The sequence below is a fragment of the Physeter macrocephalus genome, chromosome 2, assembly GCF_002837175.3.
Source record: "Physeter macrocephalus isolate SW-GA chromosome 2, ASM283717v5, whole genome shotgun sequence".
NCBI classification, from domain to species: domain Eukaryota; kingdom Metazoa; phylum Chordata; class Mammalia; order Artiodactyla; family Physeteridae; genus Physeter; species Physeter macrocephalus.
In genome coordinates, this window is record NC_041215.1 from 24,065,655 (window position 1) to 24,091,362 (window position 25,708).

A 25,708-nucleotide genomic window follows, 5' to 3' on the forward strand; every position below is an offset into this window, starting at 1 on the left:
TGATAGATATAGCCCACATAAACAAAAGCTCTTTGGAGTTCTCAAAGATTTTTTTTTTCAGGGTGTAAAAAGGTTCTGAAAAAGTTTGAGAAGCATTGCTGTGTGTCCTGGAGATGACAGTAATACCTACCTCATGGGATTGTTGGAGGTTTAAATATCTCATGTATCTAGAACCGTGCTTGACATACTAACTGTTCAATAAATATTAACCATTACTCTTATCTTTTAAAATTGTGATATGATGTATTGGAATGGAAAAGGCTGAAGAAGTCGGTCTAGTGTCTGTGAAAAGTGACCTGGATAAAACCATGACCCAAAGGGGCAGAACTTGGAACTGAACGGAAGTCCAATACCATCACCTGCCAACCTTAAGGAATTTAGGGAATAGTGGAATCAAGACCTATAATAGAGATTCTCTATAATTAAAAGACTTGTGGAAACAGACCTGTTTTTCTATATGACTTGTTGCTAAAAAGCATGAAATTTGAAAAATAACTTTCTTAGAAATAGGAGAATGCACCTTCCCATTTAAAGGCAGTTTAATTTCTATTTTTTGGTAAAATCATTACCTAACATTTATTTTAAAAGCTGGCTTTGAATACAACTTTGAATACCCAGCACTCATGTTATGCTTAGTGCATCGTATGACACAGGTGTGCCTAGGTATGCTTTCTGTCTGTTAGACCCTAAGCTCTCTGAATTTAGAACCATCGTATTTCTCTTTATTTCCCAGTGCCTAGTACTGGGCCAGGCCTCGCGTAAGCTCATGGAACTCACTTTAAGTGTTTTCTGAATGAATTAGAATTTCCATCATCATTGGATTGCTGTATATTATCAGCAGAATATTCCAAATAAATTAAAATAGAGATAGATGTATCTATTATATAATACATAAAAATGACTGAGTTTTAAGTACTTTAGAATATAGGAGCTTAACCTAACGACCAAAACTAACATGAAGGTCCAGTTTGGGGGGGGATATTAGAAGATTCTTTAATATCCCAGTCTCTTTCCCACAGTAAAGGAAATTGACTTTGGGTTTGTAAGATGCCCCATAATGTTTTTTTTTTCCTTTTTAAATACATATGTGAGCGTGCTTAGTTGTTTTGCTTTATTTTTCCAGAAGAGTCAAGTAGAAATTGTACAGATGAGCTGGCAATCTGCACCCTTCAAACGCGTTGTGCGTGTAGAGCAGTTTGGGGTGATGAGACTCACAATGAGGAGAAGTAATTCTCCACGCTCACACTGAGTGCCAGTGCGGCCCTTCCTCCCGGGCAGCCTCACGGGGGTACCATCTGCCTGGTGGAGAGCAGGGCTGCACAGTGGCGTCATCCTTACCCATTCAGGATGGGTGCAGGGCTTCCTTGAAAATGGCAACGGAACACTGATTTGTCTCCATACAGGCCCGCCTTCCCCACTCCTGCAACAGATGGCTGTTCGGTGCCCTGAAGTCGGAAGTCTCCACACATCACAAACTGAATACAGTCCCCCTTCGAAAGCTGCTTACCCCTTGGGAAACATTTTTCTAAGCATCCAAACCTTGCAGGTCTTGTCTGGCTTTTACAAATGCCAGCATCCTGTGGGTATCATTGCAGGCAGTCTTTCCATGGGCTTAACTTGCAGATGTATCTGTGGTATTCTGAAGATCCACGGTTCACATAAATAACTTTGTTGTTGTTTATTATGATCTTTAGTTGAGATTGTCTGCGGCTGCACTGAAGGATTTAGAAACCTGGGACTAATTCGCCATTTGTGCGTAAAACTGAATAAAAATGTAGCTCTGTTTCATCCTTCTTGGAGGGAAAGAGTCTCTTTGCATTTAACTGAATGAGAAGTAAGTGTTGTCATCACTTTTGTTTTATTGTGTGTTTATTCTTTATATCCTTCTTTTTTCCCCGTTCTGTAAGTTAGGTTACACAGCTCTTGATAAAATATCTCTGGGCATTTGTTTTGCAATCATAAAGTCAGTATCCCCTTCATAATGAGCCACTGGCTTTGCTACAAACACATAACAAAACAGAGACGTATTGCAAAAGCACAGGTGTCAGTTTTTAGCAGATGAGCGAAGACCTTCAAATAGGAGCACAAGTATTTAGGAGTGTGTTTAATTTGCCTTGGGTAGCATGCAAGGCAAGGATTCCTTATTTTTTACACAAAGCTGTTTTTAAGAACCCCGAATTTGCATAAAAAAGATGATGGTCCCAGTTGGTTTCACACTTATATTGGGACCATGGGGGTTTGAAGATATGGCTTGCCAAGGGACTACTAAACCCAAGGGCAGATGAGATTACTGTAAAAAAAAAAAAAAAAAAAAAGACCCATTTATTTTTAATACTTTAAGTTCATAATTTGAGCCCAGAAATATTAACATCTGGAAATCCTAAGAATCTGATCGTAGGTAATTTCACCCCTTCAACAACTCCATTACTTCCTTAATTTTAATAAAGAATGACAATTCTTCTTTCATACACAAAAAAATACAATTCCTACTAAGAAAAACTCCTGCTGACATAAACTGCACACACATGGGATACCAAAAACTTGAAAGTTTTGGGAGATACAAAGTATTGAACCTCAAGAAAGAACCTTTTTGGTGTGTTTTCGCCTTGAAACCCTCTTTTCAAAGGAAATATGATTCAGAGGCCTGCTACATAAAATAGCTCCTACTACCTAAAATTGTGGTATACCCTTCCTGTAGTGGAACTTAACTGGCACTGGTCTTGCCCACCCACCCTGTAGAAAACCCTGGGCTGTTATTCGGAATGCTTAGAAGTCTTTGCTCCATGACATTATATATGTTGCATTTCCTGAATAAATGACTTAGAACAATTACAGAGCACGGACCTAAAGAGGCATTTGTATTTGTTGGTCATGCAAATTGTCCTTCACCACCAGGCTGCTTTGAATGAGAGTAGACCCCATAAAGTAGACTAAAGCGATTTTCCGATTTGTAAATTAGGCTGACCAGAGAGCAGGGTTAGGGTTGGGGATTATCTTTCCTGTGATCCAGACTACTCTGAGATGCTCCACGTGTGTGTCACACATTTCCACATGGCTGTTTGAGGTTGGGCATGTCTCTGCTCACGTGGCGGTAGGTCAAAAGTAAAGTGGACGTTTCTAGTTTTACCTATTTTACTCTCTGTTTCACCAAAGCAAGTGGCTAATGTGCTACCACTTCTGAGATGTTGGTTTTCTATGTTGGTTCATTCAGACTTTATTGAAGGCCAAAAAATAAAATGTGTGGGCAGACTACAAAATTTTATGATTTATTAATATTTTCCTTCTTAAAAACTATGTAATGGCTAAAACCATTGGAGTTTTCTTTCAAATTGAACTGAATAAGATTTGACCAGCACCTATATACCATGGGATATTTCCTAATAGTGTGGTCAAGGAAATCTATTTTAGGGATAAAATAGCGATGTTTCTAACCTTTACACTGTATTAGGATTATTTTTATCATTTAGTAGGACGATAGTGATAAGATAGACTCTTGTTCTGTTTCTAGAGATGTCTTCTTTGTGCTAAACTGCTCTTCTAAAAAATTAGTAGGCTATTGGTATATATATATATTAAATCTTTCTCTGAAGGTTCAGCGATCAGAAATGATGATTCCAGGAAATTTTCCAGAACGTTCTTCCATTTCTAGTTCTGTATCTGTCTTCGGGGCGAAGTTCTCAAAGTGTGGGCCTGGGACACTGGGTGCTTCCAAGACCCTTTTAAGAGATCCACAACGTCAAATTATTTTCATAAGCTAGCGTTTGCCTTTTTTTACTCACATTCTTTCGTGGGTGTGTAGTGGAGTTTTCTAGAAGCTATATGACGTGCTCTCACAACAAGTTGAATGCGGAAGCAGATATGAGAATCCAGCTATCTTCTGTTAAGCCAGATGTTAAAGATATGTTTGCAAAATTTTAAAGCAGTGTCACTCTTCTTATGAAATTTATTCTTGTTTTGGAATATAATATTTTTCCTAAAAACGTTTTACTTATGTTACCATGGGCTTATTAATTTTTAACGAATTTATAGGTAAATATTTTTAAAAACTACCTGTTTTCATTTATGTATGGTAAATATCTATGAACGTAACCTACTTGAACAGAAAGTCTTTTGGTCAACATCGGTAGCTATAACCCATGTAAACGAGCTCTTTTGAGTCCTCAGTAACTTTTCAGAATGCAAAGCGGTCCTGTGGCCCAAATATACGAGAACTGCTGTACTATTATCCCCTCATTCAACGTTCTTATATAGGAAGTTACTTTGTTGATGCTTACTCAGATATTTACCTGGTAGTCCATGGAAGCTGTGCTTATCATAATTTTAAAATGTGTGTAAAAAGCTTTTGTGGCCAACTAGAACCAGAAGGTGCCCTGTGGGAATCATTGTGTATGCGTGTGTGTGTGTTGTGTACTCATAAATGCAAATTGGTAGCTATTAGAAATTCTATCATGCTAGGCAAATTGGTATTAGATTCTGTGTCTGATTCCTCACTCAGCAAATCACAAACACTTATTTTGTTTCTACTAAATGGCCCTTAGTAGGTGTTATAGAGATGGACTAAATGTGATCTCAGCATTCAGGGCAGCAGCTGGTACAGTGCTATACCACAGCTACACCACACTACACCAACTACACCACAACTGACCACGTGCAAAAATGCATCAATCAGCAATTTTGGCTGCCACCCTTGTGGTCAAGGAGGAACTTATGGGCTTATTTAGAGGAAAAGATATACTAAATAAACAGTCAAGGAAAATATAAGACAATGTGGATTAGAGTTTAGACTAGAAGTTAAATGTCTCCGTATTCAGTATACAGAGAAAACAATGAGTTCAGGTATTGTTACATTAACTTAATTATCATCCTTAGTACCAGAGTAGCTTCTGGGTTCTCTTTATTTAGTTTCATGGAGTTATACATCCCAGTGAGAAATAATTTATAGATTATTTTGGTAAGAATTTTGGCAGTGTAATAGTAAACCTTTCAATCCATGAATGTGGTGTGTGTGTGTGTGTGTGTGTTTATGTGTATGTATAAAATCTCCTTTAATTGTTCTAAGCAGTGTTTTGTGGTTCCTATGTAGCAGTTTAAGTCTTTTATTACATTTATTCCCTAAGTATTTTATGTTATTACAGATTCTTTAAGCTTAATTTTCCAATTGTGTGATGCTAATACATAAAAACATAATAGATTTTTGTATGTTGACTCGTATCCTGTGACTTTGCTAAATTATTAGGTGTATGGTTGTTTTGTAAATTCCTTAGGATTTTCTGGTTAGAAAATTATGTCATCTGTGAACATAAACAATTTTACCTCTTCCTTTTTGTTATTTGTGTCTTTAATTTCTTTTTCTCACCTTATCAAACTAGGTAGGAGTTATGCCATCTTTGAACTTGCATAAATGAGATCATAAAATATATACTATTCTGCATTTGCTTATTTCACTCAGTGGTATCGTGATGAGGTCTTGATTATTCCTTCTCAGTAGTTTATGGTATTTCAATGCATAACTATGTTCAGGTTTATCCATCCTACTGTTAATGGGTGTGTGCATTTTCAGTTTAAGGTTATTACAAGTAGTCCTCCTATAAACATTCTAGTACATGCCTTTTAGTGAACATATATATGAGTTTCTGTTGAGTTTATACCTCAGAGTGGACTTACTGAGTCATAGAATATAAAGTGTTATCTTCTCTATTTTTTTTTTTGTCCTCATGAGTATTTACCATGTGTTTAATTTTCATATTAAGCCAGAAGAAGTGTGTCGCGTTCTTCTCTTCCCTCCGTCTTTTCATCTGCTCATCGGGACTTGTGTCAGAGAACACGTGTAGGCTCTCTGCCTTACTTACTTCAAAAAGAGGCACGTGACCCCATCTCTCTCTGGCTTCTTCCTGCTTACCTTTTTGCCCCTCTCATAGGGTATAAGCACAGGTCCTGCTCTAGGCTCCCAAAACTTGTATACCCCAAAAGTCTCCTGATTCTAGTTTTCCTCCTTCTAGTCTGTCTTTAGGTGTTTTTTCAGAGAGAGAACTATTCCTACTAGAAAGCTACTCCACTTTAACCAAACTAAAATATTGGCTTGGCCAAAAAGTTCGTTCGAGTTTTGTGTAACACCTTACTCAAAAACCCAAACGAACTTTTTGGCCAACCCAGTACATGCCTTCTTGATAGTCTTGGGCATTTCAAAGACACAAGCAGTTAGAAGGGGAGAAATCCTCTCCCTCCTCTGGGATTCAGGTTGCTTCCTCTCTGTTTGCATGTAGCTGAATCCTGTGTAGAGGGAGGGCTGAGGGATGAAATAGCTTCACACCTCGATAGCGGTAGAGGATTTCAGAGAAAATTCTTGCTAGAACTAAGATTTGAGAATTTCTGGAAGAGTTCACTTATACCTACTTCGTCTCTCAACTATTTTAAGAATAATTGAAAAGCTGGCCAAAATGAAGGTATCTGTCCCTTTACAAAAGTAGTCTTAAAATTTTGGTGAATATTAGAGTTTTTTTGTAAGTGAAATGAGAATTGCAATTATAAAGGACACAAAATGAACCCTGTTGTGAACTAAAGAATACCTAAATAATTTGACTTTCAATTCCATATTTTCATATTTCCTAGACCCTGAAAAATGACATGCAGAATTTTTATTTAGGTTTTGAACTAAGGAGAACCTAAAGTTTGATTGTAATATTACTACTTACCAGCTGGGGGCTCCATATGTTATTTAGCCTCTCTTAGCCTCAGTTTCCACATCTATGAAATGGGGATAATGAAACCTATTATAGGGTTGTTTTCAGGCTCATATGAGATCAGGTAAAATGCTCAGCCCCATGCCTGTTATGTAGCAAGCCAGCAAAGGATTTTCTATTTTTATTTCAAGAATGGTACAGAGTTACATTTTGTTTGCTTTATTAAATTCAGTATCAGCACAGGGCAACAAAATAAATAAGAATAATGAAAACTATTTATGAGCAAAATTGATACAGAAGGAACAACTGAAATATTTTAGCCACAGAAAATTTATTTACAAATGATATATGAACCTTTGAGTTGGCATGGAGCGTTCATCTGGCTATTATAAAATCCAAGGCAAAAGATCTCTTTTATGACACACAGTGAAAACAATGCACTCATGACCAATCACTTTAAATATTTATAGAAAGTTTAGTGGAGGAAGTGAGCTAAACCAAGGAAGGGATTCCTCTGGAGACCTCAGAAGAATGTTTTGAAGCCAGGCCAGTGTACCTCTGCCTTGAGAAGGATGGTCAGCTAATCATGTGCTTTTGCTTCTCCAGGGAGAAGTTGGCTGTGGCCCGACTGCAGAGAGAAGTTGCCCAAAGAAGAAGTGAGGGGGCCATGGTAAGTCCCAGCTGGTCTGTCCTGATTCCCAACCTCCCTTCCGAAGTCTCTGGCTTGAAAGGCATTTTTGTCTCGTTAAGGATTTCAAAGGAAAATATTTGCTTGTAGCAAACTGAATGCTGTATTGGTAAATAATATGTTTATAATGCAGTTTAAACAGATCTGCCATTTGCTGAGAGAGCGGGAAATATTAATTGGGAAAAAGAACTCTTTGAGCTTTAAGGAGGATGTTCAAATGTTCAAAGTGTTGTACGGCTTTATTTTCTGAAGGTCTACTGGATGCCCAGGCTTCCAGCTGTGAGCACAGTGTCGGTAAAGGAGTGCGCTCAGGTTTTTCAGATAAGGAGAGTGCAACTTAATTCAAGCCTCTCAGTTCTTCGAACCTGAAAAATAAACAGCCTAAAAGAACACTCAGCTGTTTGCTAATGTAATTGTCTTTTATCGTCTTCCTTCTCTCCACTCTTTGTGGTGTAATCTCCCTGTCCATTTCAGTGTGTGCCATTTAGGAAACTGATGTTTCCTTGTGTTTTGCATTGTACTAAAAATCAATATGGTTGTTCTGGGCTGTAGCAACTTCATTTTGTAGACTTTCTTTGCCAAAGTATCTGCCTGTGAGCCCCTCTAGTATCAGAGATGGCTGTCGGGGGACCTGGGGAATGGACTTGTGTGGGTTAACTGCTGCTGCTATCTCTGAGAAAAAAATATGACATCAGATTTTTTCCAAACGTATAACAAAACAATGGCACGCATGCAACTTTTCAGCTATTGCTTTTTTGAGAAGAGAAGCCACACATTTTCAGACCCTGAAAGCTGCTTCCATTTGATTTCATGAGAGTTAATTGACAATTCATCTGCTGAAAAGTGTAAGAAATTTGTAAAATAAGCTGGCCTTGAACTTCTCTCAAGAGGGAAGGCAGAGGGCTGGAACAAGAGGTTGAATGTTGAGTGGATTCTGGAAGGTTCCGTGGCCCTTGAGCATGCTAAAATACTTGGTGATCGTGTCGTTTGCTCTGCTAGTGATCTCAAGGCAAAGAGAATCTTGACTGTTCCAACAATACGATGAAGCTGCTCGCAAGCATCTTTGAGCAATGACATGGGAATAAGTTGAAGAAAATGAAGGTTTAGTTAAATGGCGAACTGAAAATGTTCAATCTGGACTTTTACTGCATTGCAAAATGTTTCTGAGCTAGGCCATTCTGTAATGTTTCCATCTTTGTGCAGGCTAGCTAGCTCCTGTTCAACCCTTCATCACCTATGTTCAAAGTGAAGGTGAAGAAGTGACAGCTTTTCTAGGTCTGTTTCTTCATCCTTAAAATGAGGAAGTTGGGATTGTATGATTCGCAGTCCTGCGAATGAGCGTTTGTTCATGTAAAGTTTTTATAATGGGAAGATTTTTCTGGTAATAACTAAATGTTATTTAACAGGCCCCTAAAGAATGTATCTTTCTGATTCTGACATTGAATGAGCCTCAGTTAAAATCATCTCAGACAGATAACTGTCGAGTTTTTCATTAAACGAAACCCCCTTTTAAAACATTATAGAGGGCTTCCCCGGTGGCGCAGTGGTTGAGAGTCCGCCTGCCGATGCAGGGGACATGGGTTCGTGCCCCGGTCCGGGAGGATCCCACGTGCCGCGGAGCGGCTGGGCCCGTGAGCCGTGGCCGCTGGGCCTGCGCGTCCAGAGCCTGTGCTCCGCAGCGGGAGAGGCCACAGCAGTGAGAGGCCCGCTTACCGCAAAAAAAAACAAAAAACAAAAACATTATAGAAGTTATTGTTCAGTGTAGAAAATACCCAGAAAACACCGGCAAACAAAAAGTGACTCTGGTTGCTCAAAAACCAACTTTGGAAAAGTTACCAGTGTTTTGTTACTCATCTTTAAATAATGTTAATGAAAAATCACATTTATGTATTGACTGATTTAACAAATAAGTTATGGAGCACCTAACCCTAACCCTACCCAGCACTATTCTAGGCATGGGGGAAGCATCAGTGGAAAAAACAGGCGAACATCTGAGAGCTTACATTCTAGTCATTGGGGAGACAGATGTTTGATGGAATTACCGTCAGATGGTGGAGGCAGCTATGAGAAAATAAGATCAGGGTAGGGGAAGGTGGGATGCTAGGGGGTCAGTGTGAGTGTTCTTAGTAGTAAATCACTGAAAAGTTAGTATTAGAGGAACGTTGAGGAGGAGAAGGAGTGAACCCTGAGGACAGTTCCAGCGGGGTGTTAGCATTCCTGGTGGGGCGGGGAGCAAGTTCCAAGGCCCGGATTGCCTGCCTGAGGAACAGGATGGCTGGAGGGCATGAGGGAGAGGCTGAACAGTAGCAGATAATTCAGAGAAGTGGTGGGGGCAGAGGGGTATGTTATCAAGGTCCCCGGAGATCTCTGGCTTGTGCCGAGTGACAGGATCCACTGGAAGGCTTTTAGTGAGTGCCCGGATGCCATCTGATTTACTACTGTTCATACGACTGTTTCCCCCAGTTCCGTAATTGATCACATCTCAATTCTTTAGAGACACCTAAGCCTTGATTTTTATTCATGTCCTTTATTTTGCTTTTTTCTCCCTCCTTCTTGGTAGGTTTTCCCCTCTTTCCTTACCTGGTCATCCCCCACCCCGCATTTTCAACTTAATTATATGCTTCAGCTTTTCTGCTCCTAGGATTCATTTATTTCTGAAGGCCTGATTCTTTCAGTATCTGACAGCTCCTACAATCAGGCAGTTCTATTAAGCCTCTAAATTTAATTCCTGCTGTTATGAGCCCAGAACTTTTGTCACGTTTTTAGCAGAAATGGAAAGCAGTTCATCACAACCAGATCACCTTATGCTTTTAAAGAATAATATTTACAGTATGCTGTTTTATCCACATGAAAGGAAAAATGGTATGTGTGGAAAAAGTTATGTAAGTATTTTCAAAATGCTATATAATTGAAGCAGATAATTATTTTAACAATCATCAGTGAACCTGTTATAATCAAAGTCTTTAATGCAAAACATGGCCTTTTAAAAATTTGACTATGCAATAAATCTTTCTACTTATAAGTTTTTAAGGTAGTACCCAAGGCATCATTTTTGAGAGATTTCTTTTATTTTTTTAACACACTGTTTATTTTGGAACAATTTTAGACTTCCATGAAGTCGCACACCTGCATACTCTTTAACCAGGTTTCTAGTGTTAGTACTTACGTAACTATTGTGTAATTATAGAAACTGAGAAATTACCATTGGCACATAACTATTAACTAAGTTCCAGATTTTTTTGGAATTTCACCAGTTTTTGCAATAATGTCCCCTTTCTGATTTAGGATTCAGTTCAGGGTACTGCATTGCATGTAGAAAGATTTCTTTTTTGCTGGCTGATTGACACATGTGGAAATAAGAAAGAATATGGATTTGGGAATGAGGCAGGTCTGGATTCAAAGTCCAGCTCCATCAGTAGTTAGCTATATGACCTTGGACACATTCCTTTATGGGTTTTTAACAATTCTGTCTGTGCTTTTGTTCTGTTAACTCAGGTCTTTATTTGGGAAAGCTATCTTTGAGTATATTATACGTTTCCTATTTGTTTCTTTGTGCTTTATTTGTTCTTCCACGAAATAACTATTGCCATTGTTTTCATACTTACCTTTCATTATTTTTCACAAACTGCTGTAAGATCATGTTTCTCTTTATTCTGGGAGATTGTATTTCAGCTTGTGTTCTCTATCACTGGCTCAAGTTACTGCAAGATTTTTTCTGTCTGTAAGACTTTGATGTCATCTTAAACTTTGTTATATGTAAAAAAAGGCCCCTTCTACCCCAAGAGTATATTCATTCCCAGTATCTTCTAGAATGCATATACTTTTTATTTTTCTATATGTAAATCTTTGCATATTCTAGGTGGAATTACATTGGTGTGAGGTAGGGATCAAAATGAGTGTTTGCCTAAATTAACTGTTCAATAAATGGTGTTGGGAAATTAACTAGTATCTAACCTTTACTGTCTCATTTACCATCTTCCAAATTCAATCCCTATCAATCTGCCTCAATTACTGGATGGCTTATTCTTTTCCATTAACCTTATTTAGTCTATTCTTACAATAGCCTAAATTGTTTTAATTACTAGAAATTTGTCTATTTAATATTTTATAGGCTGAATTCTTTCTGATTATCCTTTTTTATCCAAACTTAAAAAGATAATTTTATTTATTGAATAGCAATCAGGGTTCATGAGTTAAAAATATGTATTTGGATTTTTTTTTAAAAAGTATTTTTATGTGTGTTTATGACACAGGAGTATCTCAGAGACTATTTCAAAATGACATGAAAAATGGCTTAATATGTTTATTTTTTTTACATTTATATTAAAATTTTTTTAAAGAATGTCACTTCTACCACTGTGAGTTTGTCTTTGTTTTTTTATTAGTATCTCAAGAACACTAATATTCTACTGAACATAATTTTTTAAATGTTTGGTTTAGTTATGCAAAGTTAACAACACTGTATGGTTCCTTTTCATCCCATTCTGTTTGGGAAAAAGAAAAATATCCATTTTTTGATTACTCATCTCAAGACACTAAGGAAGCATAGTATCCCCATTTAACCTGTTGCAGGATTCCCTTTTTTCCTACATCTGGATATTCAAACACTGGCTGGGTGTTACCATACTGTACCATCAGCTAAATTCAAAACCATATCCTCTTGTTTTTTTGCACAAGAACATCCAAGGAATAACTGTCAAAGATTAGGATATTTGACAGTTGTGTCAGGAATTTGAGAAAAAGCAGAGAAGAGTTGGAGGAAGTAGGGAGATCAGAATCCTTGGACCCTCTGTGACATACTTGCTGGAGGATGGGGCAAACTTAGGTCAGCAGAATCCCTCGCCAGATCTTATTCATTCAGTGCCACAGTATGAACAGCCAGCTGTGGTGATAACTGGAGTTAGCTGGATTCTCTGATACGAAAACACATTAAAGAAACTTCATGCCTGTGGACCCACAGTTTCCAGTGGGTCTCTATTTAACTTCAGGGTTCTCTTCTTCAAATATCTGCATAGTGTTTGAGAGCTTTAGTCCTAGTCTTATTTTTAACTTGTTCGTTCCCTGCCCTGTGCAGCATGTGAGTTTATTTTCCCTCTTAGTCATTTGTAGAAAGCAAAAGTCACAGTGTTAAATAACTGTTATTTAAACAAGAAGAGATCATTTCTTTTAATTTAAGAGACACATGTAGAAATAGGAACATTGCAAACAACCCAGGTGATATTGCCTTGGTGAGTTTTCAGGATTTTGCCCAGTGTGCCCTTCCTCTTGGCATTGCTGCACAGCTGTGTGGACAGCTGTATTGTCTGGCTTCTGATAGACAAGAGGGCAGCCAAGAAGGGAGATTCAGAGTTTGGAAACCCAGAAGTAAGGGGGCCTGAAGCTGTAGTACCTAAACATGTCAATTCCTACTGCTAGATTTCTTGGGGACAGGTGTTTAGTTTTGTTTCACAAAAGCACAGTGGGTGGTACAACTGATTTTCTAACTGCTAGTAGTCAAAGAAGGAGGATTAGGATTACAGGGTGAACTAACCTATTTTTCTGTTTCTTTTTTTCCTTTTGAGATAAAATTGACATCTATCATTATATTAATTTGAGGTATACAACATAATGGTTCAATATATGTATACAGGTTTCCCCTGCTATCTGAAAAGAGAGCATTCCTATGAAACCTTTGGTAAGCTGAAATGGTGTAAAGCAAGACACAATTACCTTTTTTTGTAATAGTAAGAATATGCATTGGATTTCTTTTGGTTAGTGAAAAAAAGTACAAATGTAGGTCTTTCATAAAAGTGAAGTCGTGCAAAGCAAACTTTTAAAAAGCGGAGGCTACCTGTATTTTGCGAAATGATCACCACAGTAGGTCTAGCTAATATCCTTCGCCACACACTTATAAACTGTTTTTCTTGTGATGGGAAATTTTAAGATCTACTACTCTCTTAGCAACTTTCAAATATAAAATACAGTATTATTAACTATAGTCATCATACAATATATTACATCCTCAGGACTTATTTTATAACTGGAAATTTGTACCATTTGACCCCCTTTACCCACTTTGCCCACCCCTCCCCTATCCCTGCCTCAGTCTTTGTATCTATGAGTTTGTCTTTTTTTTTTTTTTTTAAGATTCCACATCTAAGTGAGATCATGTGTTATTTGTCTTTCTCAGTCTCACTTATTTCACTTAGCATAATGCCCTCAAAGTCCATCCATTGTTGCAAATGGCAGCATTTCCTTCTTTTTTATGGCTGAATAATATTCCGTTGTATATACTGTATACTAGATTTCCTTTATCCATTCACCCATCAATGGACACTTAGATTATTTCCATGTCTTACCTATTGTAAATAATGTGGAAACAAACATGGAGGTACATATATCTTTTCAAGATAGTGATTTTATTTCCTTTGGCTAAATACGCAGAAGTGGAATTGCTGGATCATCTGGTAATTCTGTTTTTAATTTTTTAAGAAACCTCCATATCGTTTTCCATAGAGTCTTTACCAATTTACATTCCCATCGATAGTACACAAGGTTTCCCTTTTCTCCACATCCTAGCCAACACTTATTTCTTGTCTTTTTGTTAATAGTCATTCTAACAGGTATGAGATGATATCATATTGTGATTTTGATTTGCATTTGCCTAGTGATTAGTTATATTAAGTACCTTTTCATGTACCCATTGCCCAGCTGTATGTCTTCTTTGGGAAAAGGTCTATAGACGTCCCTTGGAGATATTGTAGGTTTGGTTCCAGACCATTGCAAAAAAGCGAATATCACAATAAAGTGAGTCACATGAATTGTTTGGTTTCCCAGTGCATATAAAAGTTATGTTTACACTGCACTGTAGTCTGTTAAGTGTGCAATAGCATTATGTATTTAAAAAAATACATACCTTGGGCTTCCCTGGTGGCGCAGTGGTTGAGAGTCCGCCTGCCAATGCAGGGGACACGCGTTTGTGCCCTGGTCTGGGAGGATCCCACATGCCGCGGAGCGGCTGGGCCCGTGGGCCGTGGCTGCTGGGCCTGCGCGTCTGGAGCCTGTGCTCCGCAACAGGAGAGGCCGCAGCAGTGAGAGGCCTGTGTACCGCCAAAAAAAAAAAAAAAAAAAGAAAAACACCTTAATTTAAAAAATACATTACTGCTAAAAAATGTTAACCATAATCTGACAACACAGGATTGCCACAGACCTTCAATTTGTAAAAAACACAAATATGAAACACAGTAAAGTAAGCACAAAAAAGCAAGCTATGCCTATATTCAGATTTTCTGCCTATTTCTGAATTGGATTGTTTGTTTGTTTGTTTGTTTGTTTTGCTGCTGACTTATATGAGTTCTTTACATATTTTGCATGTTAACTCCTTAACATATATATGATTGCAAATATTTTCTCCCATTTAGTAGGTTACCTTTTAATTTTGTTGATCGTTTCCTTTGCTGTGCAGAAGCTGTTTAGTTTGATGTAGTCCCCTTTATTTATTTTTCCTTTTGTTGCCTTTGCTTTTGGTGTTAAATCCAAAAAATCATCACCAAGATTGATCTCAAGCAGCTTACTGCCTGTGTTTTCTTCTGTGAGTTTTATGTTTTCATGTCTTATGTTCAAGTCTTTAATCCATTTTGAGTTAATTTTTGTGTATAGTATCAGATAGTGGTCCAATTTCATTCTTTTGCTTGTGACTGTCCAGTTTTCCCAACACCATTTATTAAAGAGACTGTTTTTTCCTCATTGTATATTCTTGCCTCCTTTGTCATGGATTAAGTGACCATATATGTGTGGCTATATTTCTAGGCTCTCTGTTCTGTTCCATTGATCTATGTGTCTGTTTTTATGCCAACACCATACTTTTTTGATTACTATAGTTTTGTAATACCGTTTGAAATCAGGAAGCATGATGTGTCCAGCTTTGTTCTTCTTTCTCAAGATTGCTTTGGCTATTCACATTTTTTTTTGTGGTTTCATACATATTTTAGGATTGCTTGTTCTATTTCTATGAAAAATACCATTGGGATTTTGATGGAAATTGCATTGAATGTGTAGATTGCTTTGGGTAGTATGTACATTTTAACAATATTAACTCTTCCAAGCCATGAGCACAGACTGTCTTTCCATTTATTTGGTTTTTCTTCAATTTCTGTCATCATTGTCTTAGAGTTACATTTGGTTAAACTCGTTCTTAGGTATTTTATTATTTTTGATGTAATTGGGTTGTTTTCTTAATTTCTCTTTCTGATCATTTGTTATTAGTGTATGTAAATCAATCAATTTGGGAAAAACTTGGTTATAGTCTCATGGGAAGCTTAGACTTGTCTCCTTGTGTTAATATATTGATGTTAGCAGCGGTCATGGCAGTTGATTTTAAAGTATCATCCAAAGAAGAGAAGCATCTTGGACAACACACCATTCCCAGTGTTTATCATTAGCTGAAATATATCCATAATACATCTCTGGAAATAGAACCAGGGGTGTTTTTCTCTTGTTCACAACAGCCAACTTCATAAGTTAAAAAGCCAAGTAGACATGTCTTTCTAAGAGTTTAGAACGGTAGGTGCCAAACTTCAGGACATGTTTCTGTATTTGTGCTAAATTTTGGAAATAGGCCCTGCATATTATTTTGTTCATTTATCTGTTCAGCTTATCCAAGAGAGAATAAAATGAAGTCATTGCGTTCATAAAATTTATACTCTAAAATACTTATTGCACAAATACATCAATGTCATACTTTTCATGATCTCTGTTCACAGTCAGTAATACCAGAAATCAATAATAACCCCTCAAAACAGAATAACTTGGAAATTTTTAATAAAATATTTTGTTATTCGCTTAAAAATTTTTTTGAAGTACAGTTGATTTACAATATTGTGTTAGTTTTATGTGTACAGCAAAGTGATTCTGATATATATATATATTTTATTCACTTCTAAGCAAATAAATTATAAGAGAAATTTAAAATATTTAAGCTGAATGAAAATGAAAACACTCCATTTACACAAACTTAGGCAGTGTAATTAAATCAAAACTTATGGTGAGATATACACCTTTAAATGTATGTAATAGGGAAAGAAAAGATTTTAAATTAATCATTCAACTCAAGCAGCAATAAAGAATAATAAACATAAAGAGAGAAGAGGAAAGAAATAATGAAATAAAAAACAGAAACCAATGAAGTACAAAATGAAAAAATATTGCAGTTTTCAGCAACACTAATTTATCCACATATGCATAAAAATTATAAGATAATTAGACTGTGACCACTAACCTGGGTATTGACATTAAGAATTATTGTCAGTATATAGATATAAACTTGATATTATGGTCATGTGTTTCAAAAGTGTTCATACTGTTTAGAGATATACAGAGAAATATTTGCCAGTGAAGTACTGTGATGTCTGGGTTTACTTCAAATAATACTGAAAGAGGAGAATAGCTGGAGGTGTAGATGAATCAAAATTGGCTATATTTGATAACTGTTGAAGTTGACTGTTTATTATACATTTTTCTACTTTTACAAATGTTTAAAATGTTTCATGATAAAAAGTTTTTTAACCCCCTCCTCCCCTGAAAGCTACCAGGCTCTGATGATTTTACAGAGGAGTTTCAACCAAACCTGTAGTGAAGGAGATAATATTTTATACAAATTGGTGCTGAAAGAAAATGAAACAAGTATCCCCAACTCACTGTTTAAAAAATAAAAGCTAAACTTTTCTTTTGAGAAAAGTTATACATTTACCAAACAACTGCACAGACAGTAGAGAGATTTCCTGTATGCCTCATACCCAGTTTCCCAATTATTAACGTCTTGTTGTATGGTGCATTTGTCACAACTAAGGAACCAACATCGATACATTATTATTAACTAAAGTCCATTCATTGTTCCCATTTCCATCATTTCACCTCATGTCCTTGCTCTGTGTCAGGATCCTATCCAGGATAACCATTACATTTTCTCATCTTGTCTCCTTCCGCTCTTCTTGGTTGTGGCAGATTCTGAGACTTCCCTGTTTTTGCTGACCTTGACAGTTTTGAGGAGTCCTGGTTAGCTATTTTGGGACATTTGTCTCGGTGAGATTTGTCTGCTGTTTTTCTCATGATTAGACTGGGATAGATTCAGGGGAGGGAGACCACAAGGTAAAGTGCCATTTTTATCACATCGTATCAAGGTTGCATATTGTCACTATAACTCATCATTATTTAGGTGAACCTTGATCACGTGGCTGAGGTAGTATTTGTCAGGTTTCCACTGTGAAGTGTCTCTCCCACCACCCCCTTCCATACCATCCTCTTTGGAAGGAAGTCGCTCTGCATGGCCCACGCTTAAGGAGTGTGCAGTCATGTTCTTCCTCCTGAGCGTGCAGTATCTATGTAAATTATTTTGAATTCTTCCACGTGGGAGATTTGTTTGTTCTTTCCTGTTTATTTATTCAATCATTTATATTACTATCAATGCATTGATATTTACTTTTATACTTCGGGTTATAAACCAACATAAACTACGTAATTTTGCTGCTCTATTTGTTCAGCTTTGGCCATTAGGAGCCCTTTTAGTTGGCAGTCTTGTCCCTCTCACAGACTATCATCATTGTTTTTGTTTGTTTTCCTTTTCTTGCCTTGCCTGTTCTTTTTTTTTTTTCCTTTCTTTTCTTTTCTCTTTCTTCTTAGCACTTTCTTACTTTCTAGTTTTACAAGATACTTCAGGCTCATCTTGTTTATTTCCCTCCCACAGTATTAGAATTGCCATTTCTCTAAGGAGCACTGGTTTTATTTAATGGACAAGGGTATTTGAAACCAAGATCTGGTTTCTAGGTGCCAACTCACTTTTATGAGGCTTATTTAAAGTGGGATTTATTCCAGGAATGCAATGATTGCTTGACATTAGAAAATCAAGGGGGCTTCCCTGGTGGTCCAGTGGTTAAGACTCCGTGCTCCCAGTGCAGGGGACCCAGGTTCAATCACTGGTCAGGGAACTAGATGCCACATGCCACAACTAAGATCCCACGTGCCACAGCTAAAGATCCCACACACAGCAACGAAGATCCCGTGTGCTGCAACTAAGACCCGGTTCAGCCAAATAAATATATAAATATTTTTAAAAAAAGAAACTCGATTAAAATAATTGACAGCAGTTATAGATTAAACACAGAACAAAAACTCAACAGATACAGAGTAAAACGTTTGATAAAATTCAATACCAATTCACAATAATTTTTTTAAAAATGTAGTCAGCCAAGAACAAAACGATGTTTTCTTAAATTGATAAAAGGTGTCCATGGAGAATCTTTAGTAAAAATTGTGCTTAATGGTGAAATGGTAGAAGCGTTCCTTTTAAAATCCATAACCAGACCAGGATGCCGCCTGTCACTGCTGCTATTTATTTTTATACTTCTGGTCCTAACTAGCATACGATAAGTAAGTGATGTAAGGGTTGGGGGAAAAGCAGTTAGTATTATTTGCAAATAATGATTGTCTAAATAGAAACTTTAGACAAACTTTTAGAAGATTGCTGGGTATAAGATGAATATACAAAAGTAAATAGAAATCCTACATATCCATCATCAACTCTTAGGGTAGTTTTAAAAGACAGTACTTAAAATAGTTTTTTAAAAAGGCATCTAAGAATAAATCCAAAAAGGAATACGTAAGATCTTGATGGAGCAATTGTTAAAGGGTATAAAAGAGGAGAGATAAATTAGTGGAAAGATGGGCCATATATTCTTGGAAGGGAAGACTTAGTACCATAAAGGTATCCACTTACCCCAAAGTGATTTATATATTCCATGTAATTCTAATCAGAATCCCAAAGGGGTTTTCAAAGGATACAAAAAGCTAATCTAATATTAATATTTAAAATGTAGGGGGTTTTTAATCAATTTATTTTTAAAATTTATTTATTTTTGGCTGTGTTGGGTGGGTCCGTTGCTGCGCGCGGGCTTTCTCTAATTGCGGCGAGCGGGGCCTACTCCTCGTTGTGGTGCACGGGCTTCTCATTGCGGTGGCTTCTCTTGTTGTGGAGCACGGGCTCTAGGCGCGGGGGCTTCAGTAGCCGTAGTGCGCAGGCTCAGTAGTTGTGGCTCGTGGGCTCTAGAGCGCAGGTTCAGTAGTTGTGGTGCACGGGCTTAGTTGCTCCGCGGCGTGTGGGATCTTCCCAGATCAGGGCTCGAACCTATGTCCCCTGCAATGGCAGGCAGATTCTTAACCACTGGGCCACCAGGGAAGTCCCAAAAACGTAGGTTTAAGTATAGATGATATGATTTTAAGGAAAGATAACAGGAGGTGTTGTATCCTATCACACATGAAGATTTATCATAAAGCTAAAGCAATTAAATCTGTGTGGTGTTGGGCAGAGATATCCAAATAAACCAGGAGAACAGAATGGAGAGCCTTGAGTAGGCCACATGTAAATAGGAACGTATAATGGAAGTAGAATTACAATTCAGTGAGGAAAGAATGGACAATTTTAAAAGGCCACTGTGACAATTTATAGAGTAAATTACACAATTTCATTGCTACCAGGTACAATGCACAGAAGTAAATTTTGAACGAATCAAAAACTGAAAGCAACGTTTTAATATTTTTGGAATATGAGGAAATCTTATAATATTGAAATAGGGGAGGATTTTATTTTAAAAAATAAAGGGAAAAAAATAAAGGAAGGAAGATAAAATGTACAAGGAATAAAGAGAAAGATTGATAAATCTTAGTACGTTAGGAATAAAAACCTTTGTTCCAAAAAAAAATAAAAGAAAAAGAGATCATTAGCAAAGTGAAAGGGTGAGCTCCTGGCTGGTGTAAGAGATTTGCAAGGCAAACCAATAGGAAAGTACCATGACCATAAACATTTAAATTTTTCTTGTTCAGAAAAATGCAGAATATAGATGAAAACATCACTGGGATAGCATCTCATGCCTATCTATTTTGAAACAATTTTAGAAGTCTGAAAATGCCTGTAGGCAAGCATATGTGGAAACTGGAACTCTTCTGTGTAGCTGGTAGTAGTATAACTGATGTAAACATTTAGGAAGCCCATTTCGTGTTACCTAGAAAGAAGAACATGCAACACAGCCTGCGATCTAGGAATTCTACTTCAGTGCTTTGAACCTAGAGAAACTCTAACATATATGCAAAGAGACTCATGTCGAGATACGCACTTTAGCACTGTTTCTGATGATGAAAAAGTCAAAACCGTCTCAAAGTCCTGCAGGAGGAGATTAGATGAGGCAACTGCCTTCTTCAAACGGTAAAATAATATGAAGCAATTAAAATGAACTATATCTGCATGTATCAACATGGACAAATCTCAAAAACACTGCATTGATTATTGATATACAAGTAGAAGAAATCTAATATGTCTAGGAACAGCACACACCGAGTTGAGCATAATGAATACTTCTGCGGAGGGGGAACGTCTTAAATTATATCCACTCATTTAATTTCTTAATGAAGCAAATATAAAATGTCTAAAAAATTTGGATAAAGTTAAGTGAGGGCTTCCCTGGTGGCGCAGTGGTTGCGCGTCCGCCTGCCGATGCAGGGGAACCGGGTTCGCGCCCCGGTCTGGGAGGATCCCGCATGCCGCGGAGCGGCTGGGCCCGTGGGCCATGGCCGCTGGGCCTGCGCGTCCGGAGCCTGTGCTCCACAACAGGAGAGGCCACAACAGAGGGAGGCCCGCATACCACAAAAAAAAAAAAAAAAAATTAAATGTATGTAATAGGGAAAGAAAAGATTTTAAATTAATCATTCAACTCAAGCAGCAATAAAGAATAATAAACATAAAGAGAGAAGAGGAAAGAAATAATGAAATAAAAAACAGAAACCAATGAAGTACAAAATGAAAAAATATTGCAGTTTTCAGCAACACTAATTTATCCACATATGCATAAAAATTATAAGATAATTAGACTGTGACCACTAACCTGGGTATTGACATTAAGAATTATTGTCAGTATATAGATATAAACTTGAGATTATGGTCATGTGTTTCAAAAGTGTTCATACTGTTTAGAGATATACAGAGAAATATTTGCCAGTGAAGTACTGTGATGTCTGGGTTTACTTCAAATAATACTGAAAGAGGAGAATAGCTGGAGGTGTAGATGAATCAAAATTGGCTATATTTGATAACTGTTGAAGTTGACTGTTTATTATACATTTTTCTACTTTTACAAATGTTTAAAATGTTTCATGATAAAAAGTTTTTTAACCCCCTCCTCCCCTGAAAGCTACCAGGCTCTGATGATTTTACAGAGGAGTTTCAACCAAACCTGTAGTGAAGGAGATAATATTTTATACAAATTGGTGCTGAAAGAAAATGAAACAAGTATCCCCAACTCACTGTTTAAAAAATAAAAGCTAAACTTTTCTTTTGAGAAAAGTTATACATTTACCAAACAACTGCACAGACAGTAGAGAGATTTCCTGTATGCCTCATACCCAGTTTCCCAATTATTAACGTCTTGTTGTATGGTGCATTTGTCACAACTAAGGAACCAACATCGATACATTATTATTAACTAAAGTCCATTCATTGTTCCCATTTCCATCATTTCACCTCATGTCCTTGCTCTGTGTCAGGATCCTATCCAGGATAACCATTACATTTTCTCATCTTGTCTCCTTCCGCTCTTCTTGGTTGTGGCAGATTCTGAGACTTCCCTGTTTTTGCTGACCTTGACAGTTTTGAGGAGTCCTGGTTAGCTATTTTGGGACATTTGTCTCGGTGAGATTTGTCTGCTGTTTTTCTCATGATTAGACTGGGATAGATTCAGGGGAGGGAGACCACAAGGTAAAGTGCCATTTTTATCACATCGTATCAAGGTTGCATATTGTCACTATAACTCATCATTATTTAGGTGAACCTTGATCACGTGGCTGAGGTAGTATTTGTCAGGTTTCCACTGTGAAGTGTCTCTCCCACCACCCCCTTCCATACCATCCTCTTTGGAAGGAAGTCGCTCTGCATGGCCCACGCTTAAGGAGTGTGCAGTCATGTTCTTCCTCCTGAGCGTGCAGTATCTATGTAAATTATTTTGAATTCTTCCACGTGGGAGATTTGTTTGTTCTTTCCTGTTTATTTATTCAATCATTTATATTACTATCAATGCATTGATATTTACTTTTATACTTCGGGTTATAAACCAACATAAACTACGTAATTTTGCTGCTCTATTTGTTCAGCTTTGGCCATTAGGAGCCCTTTTAGTTGGCAGTCTTGTCCCTCTCACAGACTATCATCATTGTTTTTGTTTGTTTTCCTTTTCTTGCCTTGCCTGTTCTTTTTTTTTTTTCCTTTCTTTTCTTTTCTCTTTCTTCTTAGCACTTTCTTACTTTCTAGTTTTACAAGATACTTCAGGCTCATCTTGTTTATTTCCCTCCCACAGTATTAGAATTGCCATTTCTCTAAGGAGCACTGGTTTTATTTAATGGACAAGGGTATTTGAAACCAAGATCTGGTTTCTAGGTGCCAACTCACTTTTATGAGGCTTATTTAAAGTGGGATTTATTCCAGGAATGCAATGATTGCTTGACATTAGAAAATCAAGGGGGCTTCCCTGGTGGTCCAGTGGTTAAGACTCCGTGCTCCCAGTGCAGGGGACCCAGGTTCAATCACTGGTCAGGGAACTAGATGCCACATGCCACAACTAAGATCCCACGTGCCACAGCTAAAGATCCCACACACAGCAACGAAGATCCCGTGTGCTGCAACTAAGACCCGGTTCAGCCAAATAAATAAATAAATATTTTTAAAAAAAGAAACTCGATTAAAATAATTGACAGCAGTTATAGATTAAACACAGAACAAAAACTCAACAGATACAGAGTAAAACGTTTGATAAAATTCAATACCAATTCACAATAATTTTTTTAAAAATGTAGTCAGCCAAGAACAAAACGATGTTTTCTTAAATTGATAAAAGGTGTCCATGGAGAATCTTTAGTAAAAATTGTGCTTAATGGTGAAATGGTAGAAGCGTTCCTTTTAAAATCCATAACCAGACCAGGATGCCGCCTGTCACTGCTGCTATTTATTTTTATACTTCTGGTCCTAACTAGCATACGATAAGTAAGTGATGTAAGGGTTGGGGGAAAAGCAGTTTGTATTATTTGCAAATAATGATTGTCTAAATAGAAACTTTAGACAAACTTTTAGAAGATTGCTGGGTATAAGATGAATATACAAAAGTAAATAGAAATCCTACATATCCATCATCAACTCTTAGGGTAGTTTTAAAAGACAGTACTTAAAATAGTTTTTTAAAAAGGCATCTAAGAATAAATCCAAAAAGGAATACGTAAGATCTTGATGGAGCAATTGTTAAAGGGTATAAAAGAGGAGAGATAAATTAGTGGAAAGATGGGCCATATATTCTTGGAAGGGAAGACTTAGTACCATAAAGGTATCCACTTACCCCAAAGTGATTTATATATTCCATGTAATTCTAATCAGAATCCCAAAGGGGTTTTCAAAGGATACAAAAAGCTAATCTAATATTAATATTTAAAATGTAGGGGGTTTTTAATCAATTTATTTTTAAAATTTATTTATTTTTGGCTGTGTTGGGTGGGTCCGTTGCTGCGCGCGGGCTTTCTCTAATTGCGGCGAGCGGGGCCTACTCCTCGTTGTGGTGCACGGGCTTCTCATTGCGGTGGCTTCTCTTGTTGTGGAGCACGGGCTCTAGGCGCGGGGGCTTCAGTAGCCGTAGTGCGCAGGCTCAGTAGTTGTGGCTCGTGGGCTCTAGAGCGCAGGTTCAGTAGTTGTGGTGCACGGGCTTAGTTGCTCCGCGGCGTGTGGGATCTTCCCAGATCAGGGCTCGAACCTATGTCCCCTGCAATGGCAGGCAGATTCTTCACCACCGCGCCACCAGGGAAGTCCCAAAAACGTAGGTTTAAGTATAGATGATATGATTTTAAGGAAAGATAACAGGAGGTGTTGTATCCTATCACACATGAAGATTTATCATAAAGCTAAAGCAATTAAATCTGTGTGGTGTTGGGCAGAGATATCCAAATAAACCAGGAGAACAGAATGGAGAGCCTTGAGTAGGCCACATGTAAATAGGAATGTATAATGGAAGTAGAATTACAATTCAGTGAGGAAAGAATGGACAATTTTAAAAGGCCACTGTGACAATTTATAGAGTAAATTACACAATTTCATTGCTACCAGGTACAATGCACAGAAGTAAATTTTGAACGAATCAAAAACTGAAAGCAACGTTTTAATATTTTTGGAATATGAGGAAATCTTATAATATTGAAATAGAGGAGGATTTTATTTTAAAAAAATAAAGGGAAAAAAATAAAGGAAGGAAGATAAAATGTACAAGGAATAAAGAGAAAGATTGATAAATCTTAGTACGTTAGGAATAAAAACCTTTGTTCCAAAAAAAAATAAAAGAAAAAGAGATCATTAGCAAAGTGAAAGGGTGAGCTCCTGGCTGGTGTAAGAGATTTGCAAGGCAAACCAATAGGAAAGTACCATGACCATAAACATTTAAATTTTTCTTGTTCAGAAAAATGCAGAATATAGATGAAAACATCACTGGGATAGCATCTCATGCCTATCTATTTTGAAACAATTTTAGAAGTCTGAAAATGCCTGTAGGCAAGCATATGTGGAAACTGGAACTCTTCTGTGTAGCTGGTAGTAGTATAACTGATGTAAACATTTAGGAAGCCCATTTCGTGTTACCTAGAAAGAAGAACATGCAACACAGCCTGCGATCTAGGAATTCTACTTCAGTGCTTTGAACCTAGAGAAACTCTAACATATATGCAAAGAGACTCATGTCGAGATACGCACTTTAGCACTGTTTCTGATGATGAAAAAGTCAAAACCGTCTCAAAGTCCCGCAGGAGGAGATTAGATGAGGCAACTGACTTCTTCAAACGGTAAAATAATATGAAGCAAGTAAAATGAACTATATCTGCATGTATCAACATGGACAAATCTCAAAAACACTGCATTGATTATTGATATACAAGTAGAAGAAATCTAATATGTCTAGGAACAGCACACACCGAGTTGAGCATAATGAATACTTCTGCGGAGGGGGAACGTCTTAAATTATATCCACTCATTTAATTTCTTAATGAAGCAAATATAAAATGTCTAAAAAATTTGGATAAAGTTAAGTGAGGGCTTCCCTGGTGGCGCAGTGGTTGCGCGTCCGCCTGCCGATGCAGGGGAACCGGGTTCGCGCCCCGGTCTGGGAGGATCCCGCATGCCGCGGAGCGGCTGGGCCCGTGGGCCATGGCCGCTGGGCCTGCGCGTCCGGAGCCTGTGCTCCACAACAGGAGAGGCCACAACAGAGGGAGGCCCGCATACCACAAAAAAAAAAAAAAAAAA

At 37.5% G+C, this 25,708-nt stretch overlaps 1 protein-coding gene across 8 annotated transcripts in view; it reads left to right on the plus strand.

Moving 5' to 3' along the window:
- The window catches only part of NCKAP5 (NCK associated protein 5), a 1,103,171-nt gene that overhangs the window by 498,162 nt on the left and 579,301 nt on the right, over window positions 1-25,708 (plus strand). For all 8 annotated transcript variants that reach the window (XM_055087128.1, XM_024114998.3, XM_055087144.1 and 5 more), the window contains one exon: window positions 7,287-7,350. In XM_055087128.1, coding sequence (XP_054943103.1) covers window positions 7,287-7,350 — 64 coding nt within the window. The remainder of the gene's footprint in view (window positions 1-7,286; window positions 7,351-25,708) is intronic.